Source organism: Salmo salar, chromosome 29 (genome assembly GCF_965601325.2).
Source record: "Salmo salar chromosome 29, fSalSal1, whole genome shotgun sequence".
In the NCBI taxonomy this organism is placed as follows: Eukaryota; Metazoa; Chordata; class Actinopteri; order Salmoniformes; family Salmonidae; genus Salmo; species Salmo salar.
In genome coordinates this window covers 22,789,429-22,809,708 of record NC_138319.1, presented here as the reverse complement: position 1 = coordinate 22,809,708, position 20,280 = coordinate 22,789,429, and the positions used below count along the sequence as shown (strand labels likewise).

Here is a 20,280-nt window from a genome sequence, read left to right as displayed (position 1 = left end):
ACAACACAAATGAAAATAACAGGAGAGGCGATAGGTCCTTGGAGGGAGCGGTCCGTGTGTGGGCATCCCCTGACACATATTACGTTAACACAAAACAGTAATGGCCAGCTGAGGAGGAGGAGTCAGGGAGTGATGTGAGGGGTCCTGGGAAAGGGTTGCTTCAGTAGGACAAGCATGATGGAAGGGTCGAGGGTCAGGATAGTATGGGTTAGAGGGGGAGAGTAGAGCTGGGAGGATAAACCAAAAATGTATATCGACATGACAAAACCGACCACTTATTGTGGACATTTTCTGATATCGTTCATTACGATAAAAAAACCTATTGGGCCCTACTAGAGAAATGTGAAGTTTTAAATGAAATAAGTTTCTAATATGGCTGATTGTTAATAGGAAAATTGATAGGTACAACATTCAAAGTATTAGTAGAAGTTTTAAGGGTAATATAAAAAAAAACAACAGTGCACATGAATGTTATAAACGTATTGTTCAATTTATTATTATTGTAATAATTCAGTCAATTTATAACGATATGAATTTTTGTAAATATCGCCCAGCTCTAGGTGTGAGTAGCTCTGAGAGAAGGAGGGAGTTGGGGAGCAGAGACAGAGGGAGAGAGAGAGAGAGAGAGACACACAAAAAGAGAGACAAAAGAGAGAAAGGAAACGAGGGAGAGAGAGATATAGGGAGAGTTTAACTGACCCATAGAAGTATAGGAGAACTGGCAACGCACAATAACCCCATATAATTTTCCATTGGGGAATAAGCAGTGATTTCCCCCCAGTATAATTTCTATAACTGTATTACTATAACCAGAGGGGAGAGAAGTAAGGGGGGCTTTACCAATACAAATAGAACCAAACAGGTACAGTACCTTTCTGAAGACGAGAGGAACCTTGGACCCGGGGCATTTCTTCTGGTCATTCTCCAGTAGAGTGGTCAGGGGAACTCCAAATATACCACTTTCTGTGGAGGGGAGGGAAAAAAGAGAGTTCAAAACCACAATGACTGTTGTCTATGTAAAAATGGGATGTGAAACACCAGGGTTGTGTTCATTAGAGCACGCAACTGAAAATGTCTTAAAACATCTTGCAACATAAAACAAAATGTTTTATTTTACAGTTTTCCACATAAACAGTCCCGCTCTGTTTATGTGGGGTTTCTTTCGTTTGTTGCCTCATGAACATGACCCAGTTAACCACCCACCTCTAGCCTTGCTGCGTGCTGCTCGGTTGCGTTTGAGCTCAATGCCCAGGCAGTCGTAGAACGTGGTCAGTTCAATCAGAGAGATGTAGCCGATCTTCTTCATGTCCTCACAAGACAGATCTTGGATGTGGGTGAGGCCTAGTTTAGGCCTAGGCAGCTGAAATGTCTATACAAGACAGAAGACAAGACCATGGTCATTCAAAAGAAACAGTCTCGATCATCAACACATTTGATATATTCAAACAGGTTGTCAGAGGTTGGCCTATTGATTAACACGGCTGACTCCAGACCAGACCACACACAGGCACCTACAGCTGGGGTTCAAATCCCCGCTCTGCCACTTTCTGTCCTGCACCATCCCTTCCATATGTCTGTCGCTCTCTCATTTTCTACTGCATTCACTTGTTTTTAAACGCCTTTTGGAGTTCCAAAAGGTCAGAGGTGAGACTCACAGGCAGGTCGGGGTCATCTCTGCGGATGCGTTGGCAGTCCTGGCAGTCCCCCTGGCGGCCCCTGCGGTGGGCAGTGACGCCCTCGGAGTAAGGCACTTGGAAAGACAGGGTGTCAGAGGTCTCCTGAGGGGGAGGGCACTCTGAAACACGTCTCTCCACCGGGGAGAAACTGGGAAAAGCAGGCCGCACTGGAACACACATACAGTCAGAATGACGGGCACATCACCAGCATATTCCCCTATGCAAAGACATCAGTCCAACCAACCAGATGGAAATGATCTATGTTGACGACTTGGTCACAGTCCAATGAGTTTTCCAATCACGTTGACAGAATTAGGTTGAAATAGCATGGAAACAACATTGATTCAACCCACTGGAGTGGTAGCCTCACAGTCGGTTGCGTCAGCCGACCAAATCTAACCAAACTAATAGGGGACATTAAATGGTGGTAACATATTGAGAGACTATAGATTCACCTCTTGAAGACGTCCGGTGGATGCATCTGGAAGGCATGTGTCCATTGGGTGACTTGGGGGACACTGGCAGTATGGGATCAACCAACTAAAAGGATAGGGGACATACATGATCATCATTTATGCTCATTTGGTGTGTGTGGAGTTTGTTTCACAAAGTAAGGATTATCAACAACTAAACATTCGCTTTTTGAAGTGGGACGCATGAAAATATGAATCCTGCTTTAGCATTTGACTATGGTGAAATAAGTCAATTTTCTTCTAAACGATCCCAGGCGTTGCAGTGAAGTGAATTAACACTATCGTTGTGTTCAGCTGATCATCTCATCAGTCACAGTATCAGATGTGTGAACAGCGATGAGGGATATGGCTGTTTCGTTCCAATGCACTTACTACCATATGGCTCTGCAGTACATTTGCTGACATGGGGAGAGAGGAGAGTGGGTATCAATGGAATGTTCAACAGAGCCAGCTGTTTTGTTTTGTTGTACACCTCCTAGTCAGCGAAAAGAGCATGGACCAAACCCCAGTCAGCAGCACTAGGATATAGAAATGTTGCCTTTATACTGTTTCATGTACATAAAATTGCATTTCACAGGTCTGAGAAAGAGCTTGAGTTCATAGTCACCAAAATACTAACATTTGCCTGAATACATTACGTATGAATTCAAATGGTAAGCAATTAAAATAACTACATTAGCTGTAATATTACACTCCACCAACCAAACACAAAAAGAGACACCACCATCTTCCACTATCAGATTTCGACATAACTGGCCATGGTCTTTAATCCATCCTCATTTAGACTGAATGGCCAGTTAATGGATCCAGACTCCATGTCCTTGGGGCCTAAATCCATTTCCTTAATCATACAAAAAAATATATATCAACAGTGGTCTGTGAAGCCTGCCAGTAAGACAGTATTCTAGCTGGAGTAGGGTGAAGGCTTTCTCTGTGTCCTGGAATCAGCTGCCATCCTAGCTGGAACTGAGGGGTGTGTATGACTATGATCCTGTGCCCCCTGCCAGATCTGTGACTCACCCTAGAGACTACTGCCACCGCCACACAGCAGTGCTGACAGGGGGGGACTTCTGGCACTCTTTGGCGTAGGCGCTTTATTAGTCGTATCACCCCTCCCCATTCATTCATGCTGTAAATATCTTAATCTCGATCAAGACTTCATAGCCACACAACAGCCTTTAATAGCCATAGCAGCTAGCTAGCTACTCAGGGTGGAGTCTGCATATTTGTTCCAAATTCCCATGACAACTCTGTGGGATTGCTACCTGGTATACCACCAACGCTTCTACAGAACATATTACAATGCTGCTATGCTATTTGACGTCCTTGGATCTAAGCAGTGCGTGCAGTACACTTCCATCTGAAAACAGTATGGGACTTCCCCGTCGCTCTTCTCTTGCCTGTTGCTCATCCAGATTACAGCTAACAGTCAGTCAGTCAGGGGTCCAGTTCTATTTCCCAGAAAGAGGCAGCTATCTGCTGAGAGCTGCTTTATAGGGTTGGGCAAGCATGAGGAGAACATCCATCTCATCTGACAATGGCCGTGCCAGAGTCACGTATACAGTATATGCCTATAATGGTTCTGGCCCAAACCAACTGGGTTGGTGTTTAAGTACTGGTTGGTAACACACCTGAGTGTTTGAAGCACGTCTACTGAAGCACGTCTCCTTACTCTAAGCCAACTGGGCAACTGGTGGCCCCTTTTGAAGGCCCTTGGATCCATCCCCCCCAAATAAAATGATATACAGTACCAGTCAAAAGTTTGGACACACCTACTCAGTCAGGGCTTTTTCTTTATTTTTACTATTTTCTACATTGTAGAATAATAGTGAAGACATCAAAACTATGAAAAAACACATATGGAATCATGTAGTAACCAAAAAAGTGTTTACAGTAGCCAGCCTTTGCCTTGATGACAGCTTTACACACTCTTGGCATTCTCTCAACCAGCTTCACCTGGAATGCTTTTCCAACAGTCTTGAAGGAGTTCCCACATATGCTGAGCACTTGTTGGCTGCTTTTCCTTCACTCTGCAGTCCAAATCATCCCAAACCATCTCAATTGGGTTGAGGTTGGGTGATTGTGGAGGCTAGTTAAGTTCTTCCACAACGATCTCGAGAAACCATTTCATTTTATGCTGTAGCGTTAAGATTTCCCCTCAATGGAACTAAGGGGCCTAGCCCAAACCATGAAGAACAGCCCCAGACCATTATTCTTCCTCCACTAAACTTTACAGTTGGCACTATGCATTCGGGCAGGTAGCGTTCTCCTGGCATCCGCCAAACCCAGATTCGTCAGTCGGACTGCCAGATGGTGAAGCGTAATACATGAAGCTCCCGACGAACAGTTATTGTGCAGACGTTGCTTCCAGAGACCGTTTGGAACTCGGTAGTGAGTGTTGCAACCGAGGACAGGCGATTTTTACACGCTACGCGATACAGCTCTCGGTGGTCCCGTTCTGTGAGCTTGTGTGGCCTAGCACTTCACGGCTGAGCCGATGTTGCTCTTAGACGTTTCCACTTCACAATAACAGCACTTACAGTTGACCAGGGCAGCTCTAGCAGGGCAGAAGTTTGACGAACTGACTTGTTGGAAAGGTGGTATCCTATGACGTGTCACGTTGAAAGTCACTGAGCTCTTCAGTAAGGCCATCCTACTGCCAATGTTTGTATATGGATATTACATGGCTGTGTGCTCAAGTGGGAACATTTGTTATACTGTATAACGCAACAGTTTTTGTGGCAAAAGCATCAGTTGAGTTGAAAATCCAATGGAAGCCCTTTTAACTTGCATTAGGCCTCAGTTATTTCTATGTGTACTACGTCATCACGTAAAGCCTTTTGTCCACAAAAAGTCAGTTTGATGGAAACATCTCTGGTGGAAAATGTGCATATTGTTTTACGCAGATTCTTAAATGTTCACATGAAAATCTGTCGCAAATTGGACGGAAACCTAGCTACTGATAGTCAGTCAATTAGCCAAGTCAGCTAAAAAAAAAAGAAATTGTGGGTACGCTGACCCGCGAGCAACTGCGGCCCCTCATGATGAGATCAGAATTTTTTGTGGCCCCGACCCCCATCCCTAACACACTGGATTTGGATACGTACTGAGGTTACAGAGGCTTATCTGGCTCTGCCAGAGGATCAGTACCACAAGTGAGATTAGTTTCTATATCTAATTGAATTTAGGCCATAGGAGCACCAAGGGCCAGACATAAGACAGACTTCATGTCAACATGTTTTCTGTTAGGATTTCAAATCGAAAATATATAGACTAACTCCATAAACACAACTGCTGAGTGCTTAACTCAAAGCACCCTTGCCGTAACCCAAAGCACCCACCAATGTATCAGGCGTGGAGAAGACGTCTTGGACGTGTCTGGCCGGTTGCTTGTTCCTCTTCCTCATGGTCAGGGTGTAGTTGTCCACACGCTTCTTCACCATGGCTGCCTGCGAGCGCGTCAGTGTGGAGAGCAGCGCCTCTGCAGGCCCCTCCCCCAACTCCCCCGACACCAATGTGGACAGACCCGCCTCCTGCAGCCACGCCTCCTCAAGCTCGGCCTCTGGAATGTGGAGGAAGAATAATTTAGACAAATCAGTATATAGTATTGATCAGAATCTACATTTGTAACCATCTCTATGGTTTTTCTGTTGCATGCCCGAATGAATACAACCCTGGTTGGTACAGACCATCCATGCTGCCCCTCTCAAGCAGGTCCTCGTGGGCCCGCTCGCCATCCTCCTCGATGTTTTTCACCTCGCTCCAGTAGTCCTCCATGGAGTCCTGTGACGCTGGACGCTCCAGCGAGCTGGAGGGAGAAGAGAGTCTGGCCCCCCTGGAACTCATCCTGCCTAGTAGGCCTATCTCCTGGTACTGCACCTTCCTGGGGTGGGGAAGGAGAAGAGGGGGAGGTCAGTTAGTCAATAGGCTGGTATTGGTGACCCATTTATACGGAACAAAAATATAAAACGTAACATACAACAATTTCAATGATTTTACTGAGTTATAGTTCATATAAGGAAATCAGTCAATTGAAATAAATTCATTAGGCCCTAATCTTTGGATTTCACATGACTGGGCAGGTGCGCAGTCATGTGAAAGGGCTTTATTGCAGACAGAAATACTCCTCAGTTTCATCAGCTGTCTGGGTGTCTGGTCTCAGATTATATCGCAGGTGAAGAAGCCGGATGTGGAGATTCTGGGCTGGCGTGGTTACACGTGGTCTGTGGTTGTGAGGCCGGTTGAACATACTGCCAAATCTTCTGAAAGGATGGCTTATGGTAGAGAAATTAACATTCAATACCCTGGCAACAGCTCTGGTGGACATCCCTGCAGTCAGCATGCCAATTGGACGCTCCCTCAAAACTTGAGACATCTGTGGCATTATGTTGTGTGACAAAACTGCACATTTTAGAGTGGCCTTTTATTGTCCCCATCACTGCCTTGTATAACTGCTTTAATTAGCTGCTGCCTTGGCTAATGGGGATCCATAATAAAGACAAATAAAAACACAAGGTGCACCTGTGTAATGATCATGCTGTTTAATCAGCTTCTTGACATGCTACACCTGCCAGGTGGATGGATTATCTTGGCAAAGGAGAAATGCTCACTAGAACGAATATAAACAAATTAGTGCACAACATTTTATAGATTAAAGTGTGAATACATTTTTTTTATCCAGCGCTTTTTCACAGTTAAACCAACTCTAAATAAAGGATGAATAAATGTGAACAAATAAATGTATGATTATGTCACACAGTTACTCCACATCATGAATCTTTCTAGCGCATGAATTATAGTTCATACAGGCTTGTAAAGCCTGTATGAATGCTTTATGAAGCCTTCATAAGATACACTCCAAACAAAGTGGGACCTAGACCATCTAACAAGCACACTTGTCACAATGATCAATTATTATATTTTTTTTAATTGAACAAATTCTTATTTACAATGACGGCCGAGGAACTGCCTTGTTCAGGGGCAGAACGACAGATGTTTTACCTTGTCAGCTCAGAGATTCGATCCACCGACCTTTCAGTTACTGGCCCAATGCTCTAACCACTAGGCTACAAGTCACTTTAATGAATATCAAAATCAAAAGGAGAAATGCAAGTTGCGGATGGCGTTCCTATAGCCTGTGTATGAACACAAATGAGGGTGCCTGCATGTACGAGCATGCAGGCTGTGTGCACACGTGTGATCACTCCTTGACATAAACAACCCCGTACATCATATGGAATCCATTCGCACTCCGAGAGCCATATCTTTCCCGCAGGTCTGTCTGGTTCTCATTACAACCCCCTAATTATAGAGGGGCATGGTCACATCACAGACCCTTTCATTTCAGATAGGCAGAGTTATGAGTGGTCAGGAGAGCAGCACCTTGATGTGGCCTGTCGGCCCTGTTACCCGGTATAGCTGGCCCCCTGTCTGGTGGGGTCTGATCTGATGGGCCAGGACAATGCTGGGATAGGGGGTTCCTGGTCCAAATAATAATAGGATGGGAAACGACTATGGAAGAGTACTGAGGGCAGTGTCACACAGACAAACAGTCAAACACACACGCGCGCGCACACACACACGCACACACACACTTATTATCTCCACCTCCACAACTGGAGGAGGGACATGAATAGGAGGCGAGGAGGAGGTTCAAGGGGACTTCCCCAGGCCTCTCAGTTGTTTCCTACTCTCTAGTCAGCATGGAAAACCTTCCCAATTTCATTAAAATATGTAAATTGTATTTTCTACTTTGCTGCACAATGGACAATGTTGTTTGCAAGAACACAAAGAGCCACAAATACATCAGTGTTCAGGGAAAACTACCCATGCTGGTTTTGTACTCAAATATTGTGAGTGTGAGTGTGCGTGTGTTTGCGTGCGCCAGAAAGCTGGCCCTGGCCTCACTTAGGGGGATATTATTGATTAGAGTGGTGCATGCTGGGGGTCCGGATGGAGCTTTCAGAGAGGAACTTTGTTTTAATGGGCTTTTGTTCCCCTGGGTGCCCCTCTACCTCACACTCATGATGTTATCACATGAGATTTCAAGGAATAACAAACACTGCTCGTTGAACATCTCATACTAAAATCATGGGCATTAATATGGAGTTGGTCCCCCCTTTGCTGTTATAACAGCCTCCACTCTTCTGGGAAGGATTTCCACTAGTTGTTGGAATATTGCTGCGGGGACTTGCTTCCATTCAGCCACAAGAGCTTTAGTGAAGTCGGGCACTGATCTTGGGCGATTAGGTCTGGCTCGTAGTCGCAGTTCCAATTCATTCTGAAAGTGTTCGATGGGGTTGAGGTCAGGGCTCTGTGCAGGCCCGTCAAGTTCTTCCACACTGATCTCGACAAACCATTTCTGTATGGAACTTGCTTTGTGCATTAGGGAATTGTCATGCTGAAACAGGAAAGGGCCTTCCCCAAACGTTGGACGCACAGAATCGTCTAGAATGTCATTGTATGCTGGAGCATTAAGCCTGAAACATGAAAAACAGCCTCAGACCATTATTCGTCCTCCACCAAACTTCACAGTTGGCACTATGCATTGGGACAGGTAGTGTACTCCTGGCATCTGCCAAACCCAGATTCGTCTGTCAGACTGCCAGATGTTGAAGTGTGATACTTCACTCCAGCGAATGCATTTCCACTGCTCCAGAGTCCAATTGTGGTGAGCTTTACACCACTTCAGCCGACGCTTGACTTTGTGCATGGTGAACTTAGGCTTGTGTGCGGCTGCTCGGCCATGGAAACCCATTTCATGAAGCTCCCGACGAACAATTCTTGTGCTGACGTTGCGTGGAGAGGCAGTGAGTGTTCCAACCAAGTAAAGCACTCGGCGGCCCGTTCTGTGAGCTTGTGTGGCCTACTACTTCGTAGCTGTACTAGCAGGGCAGAAATTTGACGGACTGACTTGCTGGAAAGGTGGCATCCTATGACGTTACCACGTTGAAAGTCACTGAACTCTTCAGTGGGCCATTCTACTGTCAATGTTTGTCTATGGTGATTGCATAGCTGTGTGCTAGGATTCCATGTGAGCAGAATGAAATAAAAATTCATTGGGAGTGCCAGGTGTAGGGCTGGTCTATTGACATGTAGAAATATGCTGTACTTGTTGAAGAGCAGGTTCAGATGCTATACCTCATCTGCACACTTTCACCCCAATCAATGGGACTAGTGTGTGTGTGTGTATGTGTGTGTGTGTGTGACTGAGTGTTCCTTGTTAATTCCTCATTTTAAACAAGATCTATTCTTGTTAAGCATCTGGCTTTATGAGGCACAGCCATACAGGCTGAAGGAAGGATTCAGATCTGTGATTGGCATCAGTACAAGGCCTCTTGTTCACCCTCCAATGCCTTCTGACTGCGAGCCATTTACACCCATCAGTGGACGGCACCACAACAAATCTTCACCCTACACTGCCTGTGAACAACAGGGTATTTTATCTAGCTAGATCACCTGCTATGATGCTGGCACGTAAGGTAATATAAAAAGGTCAGGACCTGTATTTACACTGTGTCTCAGAGTAGCAGTGCTGATCTAGGATAAGGGCCTCTGACTCCTATCTGTCCATTAATCTTATGAGCTTAAAGATAAAAAATAAAAAAAATGATTCTAGATCAGCACTCATACTCTGAGACACTTTGTGAATATAGGCCCATGTTATTTATCTAGAACAGAATGATTATTTGAGTACTCAATTGTCAACGCTTATGCCTTGAGGGGAAAATCTAAAGTCAATAGCAGACCCACTACAAAAGTCACATTGGTTGATCCACAGAGTGGTTCATCTCCAGTCTTCAAAACATCAATAAACACATCTGGTTAAAGCCCATAATTAAAGAAGCCTTATAATACTCAAATAGAGAAGTGTGAGATAAGTAAAGGTATGTATGACACAGACCTTGGCAGCCATTTCCCTTTAGGTCATGTTAAGGAGGTTTTGTAAAGAAATTCAAATTCATGAGTAAGAGTTTTGGACAGAGATATTCCTAACTAGGTGCAAGTAATGTACTGTAGCGAGAGGATGACTGGGTGGTAGCCTAGTAGTTAAGAGAATGGGGCAGTAACCTAAAGGTTGCTGGTTCGAATCCCTGAGCTGACTAAGTGAAATATGTCCATGTGCCCTTGAGCAAGGCACTTAACTCTAATTGCTCTGGATAAGAGCATCTGCTAAAATGACTGAACAATGTGACTACAGTTCCACTACTGTCAATTCAGAGACATTGAACTTAGTACAACCCCTTCAGGTGGTAAGATATAATAAACATTTAAAAAATTGCTCTGAAATATCTCTGCCCCTCATAAAAATCAAACATTTATACAAATACCAAAATGCAAGCTAAGAAGTCGTAATAAGACCACTGGTTATAAACCAAAGTAACGAATGTTCAATGGAAATACCTTAGTGAGTACAATAAGTAACCACCCGCATACAGTCCATGTTAATGTTCCACTTCACGACAATTAATAGGTGAGAACACACACAAACTTACACAACGAGTGTATTTCAGAGGAGGAAAGGGCAGATTACCTTTCAGTTCTTCATCCAGCTGAAGAGAAGAGCGAGTGAACTCTCGTAATGTGAGAGAGGTGCCTGCATGTAGTATATAAACAAAGCTGTTCGAAGCCAGTTAGAGAGAGAGACACACAACTCAATCTCAGAATATCCTCCAATGGACTGAGAGTCTTTGTGGAACACAAGCTCATCTCTCTCACCCCCCCCCCCCCCCCCCTTTCTCTTCCTCCAGCCGTCACTCTGCGGGAGGCACAAGTTTTCAGTGTCCAGCTTTCTCCCCTCCTCCTCCTCCCCTCACTCCACCAGTCTCTTTCTAATCCTCCTCCTCTTTTCCACCCGTTCCCTTCACCCTTTCCCCTGTACTGCTCCCTCTCGACACATTCACTGGTTACCATTCCTCTTCTCTGCTTTCATCTTTATAGGTCATTACATGCCCACCGTGTTAACACCTCTCCCTCTCTTTTCGACAAGAGAGAGAGCGAGAGAGAGAGAGAAAATGGCAGTTGTGGTACATTTTAGAAATGGGCCTTTTTAAGGGCAAACCTAACCCATAATGAGTCTAATTAGGTCCCGTGTGGCTCAGTTGGTAGAGCATGGTGTTTGCAACGCCAGGGTTGTGGGTTCGATTCCCACGGGGGACCAGTACGGAGAAAAAAAAAATGTATGAAATGTATGCATTCACTACTGTAAGTCGTTCTGGATAAGAGCGTCTGCTAAATGACTAAAATGTAAATTAGGGAATAGCACTCACAATACTATTGTAACTTATTTATAAGATCTCTGTAAAGACACTAATTAGTTTATACAGTTCGACTACTCATACTACAAATGCAGAGCACACTTAAATGAGAAAATCAGGGAATACCAAAAACTTCAATTACATTAACATTGTTACACTCAGATGTCTTTTCATAAGTGAATAACTTGCAAAAAGCTCTGCTCTAAACAATAATTTCATTTAAATATCTTCAAAATGTTTTGAAAAACATCCCTTTGGGATGAGTTCCTGTAGAGAAATGTGGTTCAGAAATGCTGACGCTTCAAAGTCATTCAAATCAGAGAGAAAAAGAAATATGAAATATTATATTAACGACCAAAGCAGAAATTTCAGCTCCAGGAAATCAGATTGGAGCACGGGCCCCCCCAACATTGTATGTAGGTCAACGGTGACGAAAAGACTAAACTGGAAACATGTGGAGCTGGTCTGGGCTCGATGGAGAGAAAGCAGAGAGTAGAGAGTAGACAGAAAGAAAGAGAGAGGGCACGAAGGTCTGTAACCGGAGTAGAAAGCTCAGGGACCCTCCAATCATCACCTAATTCCTCAAAGAATGTTAACACCAGGGCCAAAGAGCCAAGTCTGCAATCCAACAACAATACCCCCAAAAAGCATAACCATTTACATGTGTTTGGCCTCACTCACTGCATCTTTAAACATGTCAGACCAACAACACTGCTCTCCTGTCTAGCCAATATCCTTGCCCCACTGCTGAAAGGTTAAGTATTGGAAGTGTGCCATCAAAATCTGCCAGAGCTACTCCCTCTCTCTTCTTCCTAAGTTGATAATCAGCTAAAACCTTTTTCCATCTCTCTTATTGATTAAATTGTCCATACACTTTTAGGATAGATGAAATCAAAAGCACATGCGTGCCAAATTGCTGACCTTAGGACATGTGTCTAAAATGTAGAGTGATTGTTTATTTCCTCTTAACTTTAAAGCTGTGCAAATAACATCAACACGTGTTGGTCTTAAATCAGTTTAGAGGTTGAAACTAAAAGCCTACTTTTCCTTAATTAGTCCTCTGGCTGCTAGGGGCTAAAACATCTGGCTTTCCAGAAATAAACTCAAGAGGTCTGGTACATATGGTCCAACTCAGCTTATCGTACATCTACCAGTTTTGTAGGATAACGCTTAAACCCAACCAACAACAACTGCTATCAATAATTTACTCAACCAGCTATAGGCCTTCTCTGTCTATTTCTTCAACAGTCCCTTCAGTGACATAAAAAAGACACAGGGACTGTCCATTTCCAACACACCTGGTCAGAGTGGGGCTAGATTACTAATTTCCGCCCCCACCTCAGCAGCAGATGCACACAAGAGGCCCTTGTTACTGGCTAGTGAAGAGCAAGAGCCTTAGGGCCAATTCTTCTACTGCCGGACACACAGCAAGTCTAGTCTAGCGCCGCAGGCCAGGAGCCACTCTATTTAGTCTGCAGACCCTCTCAAACCTCTCTCAGATCCCACAGATCTGCCTGTGGACATTATGGCCTTAAAATAAGCGAGACACACACACACACACACACACACACACACACACACACCACACACACACACACACACAAAAGATGGGCTGTGTCAGCACATAGAGCGCTCCTCTTCAGTAAAGGGCTGGTTTAAAAGCAGGGGCATTAACAGCATGCTACATCCTCAAACAACAGATCAATAGGAACAAGGCTGTAATGGCTGCCTCTCACTGATTAATACACTTGATTGGGAATGTATAGGTTCCTTGAGTGGTGTGTGTGGGCGGGTGGGGGGTTTGTATGTGTGAGTGAGGAGCGGAAGATAACCAGTCACATCAGTAATGTTTTATAAGTTATAGGGTAATGTTTTGGGTCTCTAAGGGTCATTAGTTAGATAATGGATCTGAACTCAGGACCTGGTCAGTGCTCAAATGCTGGTCATGACATAAGCGATCGTCATCACAAGTCAGGCTGTCTAACAGTGGCTGCTCATGACTAATGTCTACTCTATGGCTCTTCTTAATGGTAATTCATCATCTTGTGTTTTGTCCAGAAATCGTGTTGGGACACGGACAGCCAAATATTCTCATGTATTGCGGGATGAATTCACGTCCTCCTCCCCCACCACAATCTCTATTGTTGATAAGCCTAGCGCTACGTCACTGTCAAGTTTGCTGTTTAAATTGAAAATGGCCGTTAATAATATTGGAAAATGGACGCTCATCCTTCTTCATCAAAGTAGCAACGGTCAACTGAAATTGTTAAAAGGTTTAAAAAACTATTCGGTAACACTTGACATCCAGTGTCATAACACGTTATGACATGGTCATAACCATGTCATAACAGCTGACAACCTGTCATAATATGGTCATAACCCATATATTTCCACCCGTTGTGAAATTATATTGTGTTATTTTATGTCTGGTTATGACACCTACATAAGTGTCACAACCCACATTTATTCAAATGATTTTTTTTCCCTGCTAAGAAGTTTCCCTTTGTTTGAAAGTTTGTTTCTGAAATTGTAAAGAATTCAATACAACAACAATCATGTTTTTTCATCATATATTTCAAATCAATTGTATAAAATACACTTTACGACAATCCTGTGTCACTTTATTTGGACTAAGAAAAATACACTTTATGACACTGTCAAGAAGTATTATGACCATCATGATCATGTAAGCCACTTAGGCCTGTCACGTACATGCCCTTATGTCAGTCATCAGTCACAAAGAGGGTGTCTTGTCCTGCTCCTGCATTCATCAGCAACAGAGTATTGGGTGGGTCTCCATGTGACATCAATGTGCGTAATTACACTGATAATTTAACATGGTCATTTTTTTTTTAAATAAATCATATTTAAAAACACACACACACACACACACACACACACACAATTACCACTACTAACCTGTACCCCCGCTCATTGACTTGGTACCAGTACCCCCTGTATATAGCCTCGTTGTTATTTTATTGTTACTTTTCATTTTATTTTTTACTTTGGTTTATTTAGTAAATGTTTTTTTTAACTCTAATACTTGAAATGCATTGTTGGTTAAGGGCTTGTAAGTAAGCATTTCACTGTCAGGTGTTGTATTCAGCCCATGTGACAAATACAATTTGATTTGATTTAAAAAGGGCTTCAACCACCAAAACCTTGCTCCGTCTCTAGGCCTACCTACGCTGTCACGTTCTCTTGCATAATTCAACAAGTGTGTCAAGAGAAGGATAACCATGCGATATAAAATCAAAACGCTTGGCTCTAAATTAAATCTTAACATTCAGACTTTACATTGTGAGATCAGACATAATATCGCTATAATCCGAGGGTTCATTTTCGGTAGTTGCTGTCAATACAGCACATATAATTTATAAACATTTTAAATGTATTAAATCAAAATTGCACAAATATTAACACCCTTAAAAATAAAGTTATTGGATCTTTGTTCTCTTTTTTGTGATGTAACTGTCGAGACGGTGTGTTAAATCCCAGACGAAGCTGTAGGGTTCTTATAGATGCAACGGAAAGCCAATGTTTTCCATTGAGTCCATTTCAGCCATTACCAGAGTGTGATTGACAGGTCATTACAAACGGTTCCGCGATCGTTACGTTAACGGGAAAAAAAAACGACTGGCACAAACAAGAGTGGGAAAGAGCAAAATGAAAGCAATCAATCCAGCGAGATTTAAGTGACAAGTGGATTTTGCTCCCCTCAAAACAGGAAATAGATGGCTGAAAAGGAGAGGATCCTCAGGTGGGCGGGGTATGCGTGTTGCTAATCAAATGACCTTTTCCTCTATTGTCAAAGCTGCTAGTTACATTACAAACACAGCCTGTAACATCACAAGATGAATTAAGTTAATTGGAAAGGGAAAGGAGCTAATTTTGGGTGTGTTATTATTCATGGTATTGAGGTCCATTGTGAGAAACAGGCTACCTTGATAATGTTTCATGGGGAACTTGAATGCAGCAGCAGATACATCCTGTTTGGCCTGTAAAGATAGCCGTAGTATGGTATGTGTAATCATTACCAAATGGTCAAAGTGTTACCTAATACCGCTTGTAGAAAACATATCTATCTAACCTAGAGATTTAGGGGTATTGGACTGTAAACTCCTGCCCTGTTGACAAAACAAAACAAAAATGGTGAATGAAAATAAAAAGTGAAGTCTTTGAGAAACCACTGAAATGTGCCCATAATACAATGAACGATAGACTTAAGTAAAAAACAACCTTAAGAGAACATTTCCCTAATGAAAATGTGACATTGTTAATGGGTTGAGAAGTAAAAATTCACTTCCCAGTTTCAAGCCATAGACATTTCTCTTGTGGGCAGAGGAGTGGCTGTGGACCATATTGAGTAAATTTGTTTCTATCAAGTTAGGCTACAGGAGCTATTTTAACCTAACCAAGTGCATTCAGTAGAACAAAACAGACTTTAGAAAATGTGATAACATTTGAATCTAACTCAATTTACATAATCAAGCCAACAGGTTAAATATACAGTGCCTTCAGAAAGTATTTATACCCATGACTTATCACATTTTGTTGTGTTACAGCCTGAATTCAAAACGTATCAAATATCATTTTTTGCCCCTCACCCATCTACACACCATACCCCGTTGGTTGTTGATCATTGCTAGACAGCCATTTAAGTCTTGCCATAGTTTTATTATTTAAAATCAGCTTGAAAATCTAACACGGTAGACCATTCCATTCTTGTGGGCCAGCTAAGGAGTATTGGTGTCTCTGAGGGGTCTTTGGCCTGGTTTGCTAACTACCTCAAATAGTGCAGGGTATAAAGTCAGAAAATCTGCTGTCTCAGCCACTGCCAGTAACCAAGGGGGTACCCCAAGGCTCAACCCTAGGCCCCACGCTCTTCTCAATTTACATCAACAACATAGCTCAGGCAGTAGGAAGCTCTCTCATCCATGTACTGTATATGCAGATGATACAGTCTTATACTCAACTGGCCCCTCCACGGATTTTGTGTTAAACGCTCTACAACAAAGCTTTCTTAGTGTCCAACAAGCTTTCTCTATCCTTAACCTTGTTCAGAATACCTCCAAAACAAAGGTTGTGTGGTTTGGTAAGAAGAATGCCCCTCTCCCCACAAGTGTGATTACTACATCTGAGGGTTTAGAGCTTGAGATAGTCCCCTCATACAAGTACTTGGGAGTATGGCTAGACGGCACACTGTCCTCCTCTCAGCGCATATAAAAGCCGCAGGCTAAAGTTAAATCTAGACTTGGTTTCCTCTCTCATAATTGCTCCTCTTTCACCCCAGCTGCCAAACTAACCCTGATTCAGATGACCATCCTACCCATGCTAGATTACGGAGACATAATTTATAGATCGGCAGGTAAGGGTCCTCTCGAGTGGCTAGATGTTCTTTACCATTCGGTCATCAGATTTGCCACCAATGCTCCTTATAGGACACATCACTGCACTCTATTCTCCTCCGTAAACTGGTCATCTCTGTATACCTGTCGCAAGACCCACTGGTTGATGCTTATTTATAAAACCCTCTTAGGCCTCACTCCCCCCTATCTAAGATGTCTACTGCAACCCTCATCCTCCACATACAACACCCGTTCTGCCAGTCACATTCTGTTAAAGGTCCCCAAGGCACACACATCCCTGGGTCGCTCTTCTTTTCAGTTCGCTGCAGCTAGCGACTGGAACGAGCTGCAACAAACACTCAAACTGGACAGTTTTATCTCTTCATTCAAAGACTCAGTCATGGACACTCTTACTGACAGCTGTGGCTGCTTTGCGTGCTGTATTGTTGTCTCTACTTTCTTGCCCTTTGTGCTGTTGTCGGTGCCTAATAATGTTTGTACCATGTTTTGTGCTGCTAACATGTTGTTTCTACCATGCTGTGTTGTCATGTGTTACTGCCTTGCTATGTTGTTGTCTTAGGTCTCTCTTTATGTAGTGTTGTGTTGTCTCTCTTGTCATGTGTGTTTTGTCACAAAAGGCCTTCTGTCCCCGCAGGAGACCTTTTGGTAGGACGTCATTGTAAATAAGAATATGTTCTTATCTGAATTTCCAAGTTAATAAAAGGTTAAATAAATAGAAAATGTATGTGTGGGGTACAGAGATGAGTTAGTTGTAAAAAAATGTTTTTAAACACTTCTATTTCACACAGAGTGAGTCCATGCAACTTGTTAAGCACATGTTTTACTCCTGAACTTATTTCGGCTTGCCAAAACAAAGGGTTTGAATACTTAGACTTTTAATTTCTAATTAATAAAAAAAAATTGAAAGTTAAAACATTACCCCATAATGTCAAAGTGGAATTTTGTGTGCAGGCCAATGACAAAATCTCAATTAAACCATTTCAAATTCAAGCTCGAACATAACAAAATGTGGAAAAAGTCAAGGGGTGTGAATACTTTTTGAAGGCACTGTAAGGGGTTAAATAAAACCTGGAATGACATTGCACTCCAGGTTTTGGAGTATTTTATGGTGATGCTTCGCCATTGTTACAACATTCCTAGTTTTAAGAAGATTCAGCTGTTTTCTGGGGTGCACAGGTGACCATCTGTAACCCAAAACAGATTCAGAACATCAAATTAGGCTTGAGAGGCACTTTTGTAGTCTCTTTTACATAAATACACTTTCACCATGAGAGCTGTCTGCCGTTTTGGTCAGCCTTGCATGTCCATCCCGATCTCTTACAGAATGCACTGCACAAATAATGCTGACTAAATCTAGGCAACATGCAGTAACAGATTACAGTGTGTGTGTGTGTGTGTGTATGTGCGTGCGAGTCTGCTATCATCAACTGCATAGTGATTATTTCCCTTTCAAATTCACACCTCCTGCCGTGCTATGCAAAGCAGTTCTTGTGGGAAGAGGCAGTGCAACAAGGGTGAAACTGTCACACACACACACACACACACACACACACACCAGCAGTATCTTTTTGTACTTTAAAGAAATAATCAAATCAAGCGATATGATCCAAGTACTCTTGTGATTGGAAGATCGTCTCTACATTGAGACTGTTGTCAAGAGCAATGTTATGACTTCAGGGGCTGTTTATAGCCAAAAAGGTCAGAGCTACAGTAAAAACACAACTCTCCATTTAGAAATTAGTCTAGGTACAAAGTATCCGTTAATCTCACAAAATCACAGTTTACTTACTCTCCTTTTTTAATTTGTATAACAGACATTCCTGTCATACAGTAACATAAGTCTTTTAACTCATCCTTTTAAAAACAAACACGTTTCTGAATACAGACATGGGAGGAAGGATTGCATAGTCTGTCATTTACGTGCTGCATATACATATTAAAACAATAAATCCACCATTGCAAATAAACAATTCTCCACCTGATAAATCAACCACTCACCCTCAACTGTTTACAACAGAGTCGCTGTTAAGTGTCCAACTTCTTCCCCTTATTATAGACACTGTTGATATTATACAGTAGCCGTGTATGTTACAGGGGAACATGAGTGCCTGTTTACATGTTCAAAGTCCCTCAGGTGTAGAAATAAAGAAATTGAGAGGATCAGAATCTTTCTATAGTCCAGTCCAAGACTGCTCAGGTACAGTCTAAAGTCAGTTGTTATGGTCTGGATAGCACAAGTCCACTGGAAGCTGATGACTGCCTGAAACTCAGCCAGAACGCACAGGTATACTCTGTATATCGCTCAGTCCTACCTGAGAATAGAGTAGTGGAATGTGGACAGGCAACATTGTCAAAAGGCAACGGAGGAAGTCACTCTTCCTGTCAGTCATTGAGTCATTTCATTTTGGTGAAGTAATCGTTGTCCTATTTCATGTGTTTGAAGGCTGCTATTTCGGTCCGACGTCTTCACCATAGGTAGGTGGTTTCAATTCCACTATGTCAACACTGAGTGAGTCAGTTTGAGAAGTACTTGAATAGTGTACTTTGTTTCGGTCATCATAAGGGGTAAAGTTCAAATACGCCAGTTTCAGTGACCACACACACAATTCAGTTCATTCACGCGTACCCACATTCTTGTTTTCGATAATCCCTTTGTGCACATGTTGAACTATAGACCCTTTTCTCCATTATTGCTTTCTTGAAACCCGTCATTGAAGGCTACATCCTGCAAGTTATGAGTGCCTTGAGGGGATGTGTTCACTCACTAGGTAATAAAGCACTGAGCGGAATGATGTCAGAAACAATGCGCCACACTTGACTGCTATTCACAGACTTTAAGCCCAGTCAATCAAAGTGCATGTCCCTTTACCATGTTATTTTTTCATTTCTACAAAGCATGTACTTCTAATTCATTTCAATCACGGGGGAATGTCAGAAATGATGAAATGTGCAGATAGTAATAGCAATTGATAGAAACTCTCATTGGGTTTTTCTGATCCATTTAGTCAGGCAGAAGAACAACTTCCTCAGGCTTGTCACAGTAGTTCCATGTCACGTTGCCTGAATGAAAAACACGGCGTAAAACACGACAGGTCATTTCCATGTTAACACTAACGGTTCTGGGGGGGGGGGGCAGTGCCCCTGTGACGACAATTTTGGACCCCCTTGTGGCCCCCCTAAATGTGGAATATGAAATAATTTTTACATAACAAATTTTTGCTATCGTTCTTTTTTTACATCCGTTATTAGACAGAAAATGCAAATAAATTGTTGAATGATTATGAACATGTTTTTTTGCCTGCTAATGCCTGCAATGCAGTGAAGAAAATGATATGACAACAATAACGTCTAATGTAACTGGCCCCTCTAACAGTACAACTGGCCCCAGCTTGGCCCCCCTGTTGAAATGGTCTAGAACCACCACTGCATGTTAAATGATCTATGAGCACCAATGTGAAATTTATAGGGGCATATCGAATGTCAAATGAAAGCTAAGAGTCTA

At 42.7% G+C, this 20,280-nt stretch overlaps 1 protein-coding gene across 3 annotated transcripts in view; it reads right to left on the bottom strand.

The window, feature by feature from the left end:
- Positions 1–20,280, bottom strand: part of LOC106590347 (rho GTPase-activating protein 18) — a 45,741-nt gene that overhangs the window by 11,697 nt on the left and 13,764 nt on the right. The window contains exons 1-7 of one of the 3 annotated variants that reach the window (XM_014181271.3): positions 18,777–19,526; positions 5,839–6,032; positions 5,491–5,711; positions 2,132–2,216; positions 1,656–1,843; positions 1,204–1,369; positions 872–963 (exon numbers count right to left, since the gene is read on the bottom strand). In XM_014181271.3, the coding sequence (XP_014036746.2) occupies positions 872–963; positions 1,204–1,369; positions 1,656–1,843; positions 2,132–2,216; positions 5,491–5,711; positions 5,839–5,995 (909 nt within the window). In that variant the 5' untranslated portion in view covers positions 5,996–6,032; positions 18,777–19,526. Of the gene's footprint in view, positions 1–871; positions 964–1,203; positions 1,370–1,655; positions 1,844–2,131; positions 2,217–5,490; positions 5,712–5,838; positions 6,033–10,682; positions 10,854–18,776; positions 19,527–20,280 lie in introns of those variants that run through there. The other 2 variants (XM_014181270.3, XM_014181269.3) reach the window with 2 other exon arrangements.